At 33.2% G+C, this 7,754-nt stretch overlaps 1 protein-coding gene across 1 annotated transcript; it reads left to right on the forward strand.

Moving 5' to 3' along the window:
- Positions 1–1,576: 1,576 nt before the first annotated feature.
- LOC131652931 (probable dolichyl pyrophosphate Man9GlcNAc2 alpha-1,3-glucosyltransferase) lies at positions 1,577–7,298 on the forward strand. The gene is made up of 6 exons (XM_058922929.1): positions 1,577–2,081; positions 3,346–3,529; positions 3,646–3,753; positions 5,300–5,461; positions 5,733–5,985; positions 6,772–7,298. Exons 1-6 carry the CDS (start codon positions 1,666–1,668, stop codon positions 7,221–7,223), a joined length of 1,575 nt encoding a protein of 524 aa, XP_058778912.1. The 5' UTR covers positions 1,577–1,665; the 3' UTR covers positions 7,224–7,298.
- The last annotated feature ends 456 nt before the right edge of the window (positions 7,299–7,754 follow it).

Consider the following 7,754-nt stretch of genomic DNA (forward strand, 5'->3'; position numbering starts at 1 on the left):
TAAATATGAAATTAATCAACTATTAAAATATTAAATATTAACGGGAACTTGAAATTACTGATCAAAATATTGAATATTAACGGGAATAAGAAGTTAATGATCACAATAGTGAATATTAACGGGAACCTGAAATTACTATTTAAAATAGTGAATCTTAACGGGAACATGAAGTTACTTATCACAATATTGAATATTATGGGAACATGAAGTTATTGATCAGAACATTGAAAATTAACGGGATCATGAAGTTTCTGATTAAAATAGTAAATATTAACGGGAACATGAAGTTACTGATCACAATATTGAATATTAACGGGAACCTGAAGTTACTGATTAATTAAAATATTGAATATTAATGTGAACATGAAGTTACTGATCAAAATAGTGAATATTAACGGGAACATAAAGTTACTGATCACAATATTAAATATTAACGGGAACCTGAAGTTACTGATTAAAATATTGAATATTAACGGGAACTTGAAATCAGTGATTAAAATATTGAATGTTAACAGGAATATGAAGTTACTGATCACAATATTGAATATTAACGGGAACCTGAAGTTACTGATTAAAATATTGAATATTAACGTGAACATGAAATTATTGATTAAAATATTTAATATTAACATGAACATGTTGTTACTGATCAAAATATTGAATATTAACGGAAACATGAAGTTACTGATTTAAATATTTTGAAATTAACGACGAGAACATGAAGTTACTGATCAAAATATTGATTATTAACGGAAACATGAAGTTACAAAAGGTTGTTTAGACACAATTTAATTTTGCTGCTTTCAATTTTGTTCCCGAATTTTTTTAGACACAATTTAATGTTAATTATTCTTATTTTTTCCCACAAAATATTAAGTATTTTAATATACATTTTTTTCTATTAAAAATATACATCTGAAACAAATGCGCGTCCGGTACTAGTACTCGTGCGAACGCACGGGTTTGTTACTAATTTATATTCTAAAAAACAATCCGGACTTCGTTTTGGAGTGTTGAGTTAGTGTTCTTTCTTCTTATACATTCTCAACAATGGCAGGATCTCATCACAAAAATGACAAACAAAATGAAGAAGAAACACACAACAACCTCAACAATCTACGACGACATAAACAACGACAACATTCGATCTTCCTTAATCCACAAAGGAACACCAACAATATTCACAACAATCACTTTATTTGCATTACTCATCCGTTACTTAGTCATTTTTGATAAGAGGGAGTGTTTTAATTGACACATTTGCTATTTATTGATAAGCTCATATTAGAGTATAATTTATTTGAATAAGAAAGATAAAATCGGCATATCTTGTAGATTTGAGATTTTAAATACTCCCTTCATTTCAAAATATTAACAAATAAAATTTATTTTAAAATAACTGTCCTTCTCATTTTTTAATCTAGTAATAAATTTACACTACTTCTAATATATTAATAAATTTAATTTATTAATGTCTTATCACAAAATTATAATTTGTACGTAAAAACCTTAAAAACGAAACTCGTAATATAAAAAGTTTACAACTTGTTGAGACTAAAAAGAATGTTTTCTAGTATGCGACGTCGTTTTGTAGTAGACTGCGGTACTTAGACAGTGTTCTTTCTTCTTCTACACTCTCATCACTGTCGCGATCTCATCACAAAAATGACAAACAAAACAAAGAAGAAACACACGACAACATCAACAACAACCTACGACGATGTAAACAACGACAACATCTGGTCTTCCTTAATCCACAAAGGAACACCAACAACATTCACAACAATCGCTTTATTCGCATTCCTGATCCGTTTCTTAGTAGCGCTATACCCTTATTCAGGCCTCGGAAACCCACCGAAATTCGGAGATTTTGAAGCGCAGAGACATTGGATGGAGATAACAATCAATTTACCGATTCGTGAATGGTATAGAAATGGAACGAATAATGATTTGAGTTATTGGGGTCTTGATTATCCTCCTCTCACTGCTTACCAGAGCTGGATTCATGGAGTTTTGCTTCGACGTTTTCATCCCAGTTCTGTTTCGCTTTTCAGTTCAAGAGGTCATGAATCGTATCTCGGGTAAGCGTGCTTTTAACTCCTTTTATATATTTGACTTATTGGTTAACAACTTAATTAAGCGCTTCTAGCTTAAGTGCTTATTGTATAAGTGATTAGTAAGAATTAGAAATTAATCAAATGGTTAACCTGCTTTACTTGATTGAATCAGATAGTTTATGAGTTTGATCTTGATTTGTGGAGGAAACAATCTTTACTGAGAGCTAGAATTTAATGAAGTGATTAGGCGTAAGTGTTTAGTATGCTTAGGTTAAGATCAAATTGAGCTAGAATTTGATGAAGTGGTTTAGGCGTAAGTGGTTAATATGCATAGGTTAAGATTGAATTGTTTGGTTAGTACCCAAGTTTGATCTCTAGGAAACAGTCCCTAGTGAGAGACTGAGTGCTAGAATTTGATCAAGTGGTTGGGTGTAAGAGGTTAATCTGCTTCAGTTATGATCAAATTGTTTGGATAGTACCTTTGGAAACAATCTTTCGCGAGAATTAGAATTTAATCGAGAGTGGCTAGTTAGTACTAGTAAGTGGTTAATCCACTTAAGTTAAGATAAAATAATTCAGATAGTACGTACGTGAGTTTCTTCTATCACTTGAACAATAGGTCAATAGCAGACTCGCCTTCTCGCCGGTTACTAAACCCATTTCTTTTAAAAACCGGAGGGTTAGGATAAAAAAAAGTGACAACTAAAATTTGGAAATTGTAGTTTTTTTGTTTTTTTGTTGATGTTGGCTTTAATTAGAGTCATGCAAACATTGCTATGAAATGAACACTAGGGTCAGTTGGTTGTTCAGTTTTAGTGCGACCAATGAGTTAACTCCCGTAAAGTAAAGAAATTACTATAGCTGATAAAGTAAGTATTTTGAGCCATTGATAAGGTGTTTCACATTGGATATTAGGTGGCCATCTATTGTAAATTATGGTTATTTTGATATCAATGGATGAGAAGATTATAGATTTGTTGGGGGTATTATCTGAGATATGTTGGAGTATCAGGTGTTGATTATGTCATTGATTGTGATGTCTAATTTACTCTATAGCCTCTCTACTCAACTACAGGGAAAAATGCTTTTTTTTGTTAAAATAATATGCTATCTTTGAAACAATGAGTAAATTATAAGTGGGTTTGAGTTACATTTATAGTGATCACAGTTTATGTCCATTTAGGATCCTATAAATGGCTGCAATTTCTTCACTTTTGATTTTGTTGCTAAGTAGTGACTTAACTGCTATTTTTCTTTTTCTTTAAAATAATTTGACCTACTTTTGCAGAAAACAACTGATGAGGTGGACAGTGATATCTTCCGATGCTCTGATATTCTTTCCAGCAGTTTTGTACTTTATTATTGCTCATTATAATCAACCTTCACGGAGCCGCAAAACTGATATAGCATGGCATATTACCATGCTTTTGCTAAACCCATGTTTGATCTTAATCGATCACGGCCATTTTCAGGTTTCTTCATAACAGAAGTTCATATGCTGTTTAATTCCTTTGGCTCTTTCCTTCTTTATCAGCCATACGTTTGTAAGCGCCTTGATTTTTCAATGTTGCATTTTGTTATATTTCAGTACAACTGTATCAGCTTGGGCTTTACTATTGCAGCTGTTGCTGCTATCCTCTCTGGGAAAGATCTTGTTGGCTCTGTTCTTTATTGTTTAGCCCTAAATCATAAACAGGTTAGTCTCCTCTATCATAGTTTTCGTCTATTTCATTTATTTTTTTCTCCAAGCTATTTTACTTTGTCTATGTGATCATTTATGCACTATGCCCTACCTAAGATACTGGGGTCTAGGTGATCGATGCGCGGGGTGTGATTGTTGTAAACTCTGGGGATACTGAGTTCGACTACTAAAGTACTAATAATAAAAAAAATACCCTAACTAAGATGGAATGTTTTTCATTTATTTTGTTATATGCATATAATCTGATACTACGTCTTTTTGTTCTTCTGTCAGTCTAATGCTTCGTTGCATTATCATTGTAGTTGTGATACCAATTAGTTGACCTAATTGGACAAATCACAAAACTGAACGTTTCGGTAAAAGCCAAGCAAGTAAATTTAGTGTTGTAGAGATGAGAATGTTACGTTGGATAAGGGGCTTCACACGAAAAGATACTATTAGAATACAAAGACAATAATTAGAAACAAAACTGAAGCAACCTTTATAATAGAAAAGATAGTAGAAGAACCCTGTCTTGTGGTTTGAGTATGTATGGAGAAAACTCTTTGAAGCACTGATAAGGAGGGTGTTAAGCGTCCTATCGGACAATATGTGGCCTAGACATATATTTATAAGTGGGGGCAATCTTCACCTTATTGTGGTAGAGGGATACCCAGAAAAATTACAGGCCACCAAATCATTAATAGTGATTTAGAGGTAAATAATCATCTTTGAACCATGGACATAACAAGATTTACAACATCGATTGATTTATGTAGCTGAACCTAACCTGCCTAATGGGAAAAGGCTTTGCTGTTGTAGTTTTTTTGTATGTCCCATAATGTTGATATAATGCTTGAGAACACACTTGTTTGAAACAAATACAATTTTTAAAGCTTAATTGCAATTCTAGTCCCCTATTTTGTTAGGCTCGTGAAAATTGTTCCCCCCTTTTAAAATCAATCTTTTGATCCCTCAAGTTTAACACTTGTTGCAATTTTGGTTCCCAATCCAGCCTCCGAAAATGGCAATTCTCCCCTCCCCCAAAAAATAAAATGATGATTTATTGCCCCAGTTTGAACCTTAAGATAAAATACCACTTTTGTGGGCAAAAATCACTTTTTTGGGCCACAAATCACCATTTTTGGGCCAAGAACACGTGTTCGTACCGGAATTTGCCATAAATGCGAAACTTGAGGGACCAAAATGTTTGATTTTATAGTGGAGGGACTATTTTCGCGAACCAGATAAAATCAGGAGATTAAAAGTGTAATAAAGCAAATTTTTAAACAATTCACCGAATCAATTTGAAGTCTTTATGAATTTGATAGTGTCTTCCGTGTATTGCAACAAATAATTAACAAAAATTCTTCGGTTAGTTAGTGAAATATGGTCTTTAGCTGACAGAGCCATGTAGTTGCCAGAAAAAAAATTATGTATGCCCGTGTTGGTTGATAAGCTAAGGATATCATGAACTATATCTAAAATCACAACGACACACCCTATCATTTCTCCCCTTTACTTTCCTTCGAGATATGATATCTGTTGTGTTCTTTTACAGATGAGTACATATTTTGCGCCTGCTTTTTTCGGCCATCTACTTGGCAAATGCCTGAGACGTGAACATCCTGTCCTTGAGGTGTCAAAACTAGGATTTGTCGTCTTAGGAACCTTTGCAGCGGTGTGGTGGCCTTATCTTTATTCAACAAATTCCTTTCTGGAGGTAACAGTATATTGTTAACTTATGGTAAATTTGCATAGAAGTCATGAATATTACTTTTTCCATCATGCTTCCTTTTAATAGAGATTTTGCCAGTTTTACTCTCTTTATTTTTTGAAAAATATCATCTTCGTTTGATCTCCTAAAAATGAATAATGCAGTTTTTCATGTTAAAACCTACATGGCATTTCTGTCTTCCCTACTCTTAAATTTCAATCCATTCAGAAAAGGGTTGATTTTTACCCTTGTTATTTACATGTGAAACTTGTAACAGGTCCTCTCTCGTCTCGCCCCCTTCGAAAGAGGAATATTTGAGGATTATGTGGCCAATTTTTGGTGTGCCACTTCAATTCTCATAAAGTGGAAGAGATTGTTTACAACAGGGCCACTAAAACTTATCAGCTTCTCTGCAACAATCATTTCATGTTTTCCTTCAATGGTTCAACAAATAAAGTCTCCAAGTAATAAAGGATTCCTGTATGCACTGCTCAACAGTTCTCTCTCATTTTACCTGTTTTCTTTTCAAGGTTCGTATTTTTTTCTTAGAGTAAATCAGCATTTTAATCCTTGAAATTGTGAGCGTCGGTCAATTTAGTCCCTTAAATTTACGAAATAGCAATTTATTCTCTTAATTTAGTCATTTTCTCTAATTTAATACCACAATTTTAACGGTTATGCGATTGCCATGACACGATAGAACTACCCGAGTCAATATTTTGGTTTTTTAGTCAATGTAGTCAAGCACGAGATCTTTCGTAGGATTGTCTGGCTTGTGAAAGATCGCAAAACTCGGATAATTAGCATGGCACGTAAGATCCTACTGTAGGAAAAAGGGTAATTTCATGCATATATATGCACTCACATACACAAAAACATGAAAAATCATAATACAGGCCCCAGAAAAGGCCCAACACGTTTTTTTTACGATCTTGCTTCAAAAAGCTTGATCTTGATTACGTCGGCGACGGAAATGATCTTTCTCTGATAATAGCACTCTCAGACATCCTTAGCACTAAGATCTTACGATCCAACACTCAATCTTGACTACTTAAGTGGTTTTGACCTATGAAGCACCAACACTTAACATTGAAAACGTGTTCAGTGTCCATCTGGCGTAAATGCTTTATTGGTTTTGATATATTTTTACTAAAGAAATATTTCGATAACGACTAAATTGATTGATATTTTTTATTGTAACAGACTAATTTGCTATTTTCTCAAGAGACCAAATTTTGCTCGACGCCTCCAATTTGGAGGACTGAAAAAAAAAATCTTATTACTAATTATCTCTGCTCCTGTTATGTCCTTTACAGTGCATGAAAAGTCCATTTTGCTGCCACTTCTTCCAGCAACCATGCTGGCCCTGGAAGAGCCCTTTATTTTTAAGTGGTTCATGAAATTCGCAATGCTCTCCATGTTCCCTCTAATCTGTCGTGACGGCTTGATTGTTCCATATTTCGCTCTACTCGCTCTCTTCATCCTGGTACTCAACACACCCGGTCAACGCAGAGTTAAAGAGAACAACAACTATGTTTATAACTATTTAGGCACAACAACGATTCGCCTTATTTTATTTTGTTCTTTAATTCTTCACATAGTTTATTTGACAATGCAAGCTCCTAAGAAGTATCCTTTTCTTTTTGAAGCAATGATTATGAATCTGTGTTTCTCTCAGTTTGTGATTGTAACTATTGGTTGCAATGTAAAGCAATGGATGTTAAACAAAAATGTCAAATTAGATGAAATAGAAAAGAAGCACATTTGACATTGGTTTTAACTTTTGAAGTTAGATGAGTTTTTGTTTTCAACTATGGTTTATAAATTATATAAATTGAATTAAGAGTTTGGCCTGCATTGACATATATTGTAATAGTTATTATTTTTTATTTTTAGTCTTGTGGTTTGTTGTTCTTATCACATCTCTATTAATATTTACATTTTAATTGTGCCACACAAATTTTATTAATATATAAAGCATGTTGGGTTATTTGCTCTCATGTATCCTTCAGAGCAGGCAGGGTTGAAAAAGAATTATTAATTTACTTAAGATTATCCCCTTTCTTCTTTATGTGCCTCAACAAACTAAAAATATACGTGGTAACTCCTATATCACTTGTGTTTTTATTTAGAGGTTAAAAGTAGTCCATTGACTGTCAGTGTAAAAAAGTTTTACACTGTCATCTAATAGAAACAAATCGTTTTACCATGTTATATAAACTTTTTTAAAATTACAGTCTGATTTGTCCTGATTCATGGTCGTGATTGGTTGACAGTGTAAAAATTTTTTACACTGTCT

This window comes from Vicia villosa, linkage group LG2, assembly GCF_029867415.1.
Source record: "Vicia villosa cultivar HV-30 ecotype Madison, WI linkage group LG2, Vvil1.0, whole genome shotgun sequence".
Classification (NCBI taxonomy): Eukaryota; Viridiplantae; Streptophyta; class Magnoliopsida; order Fabales; family Fabaceae; genus Vicia; species Vicia villosa.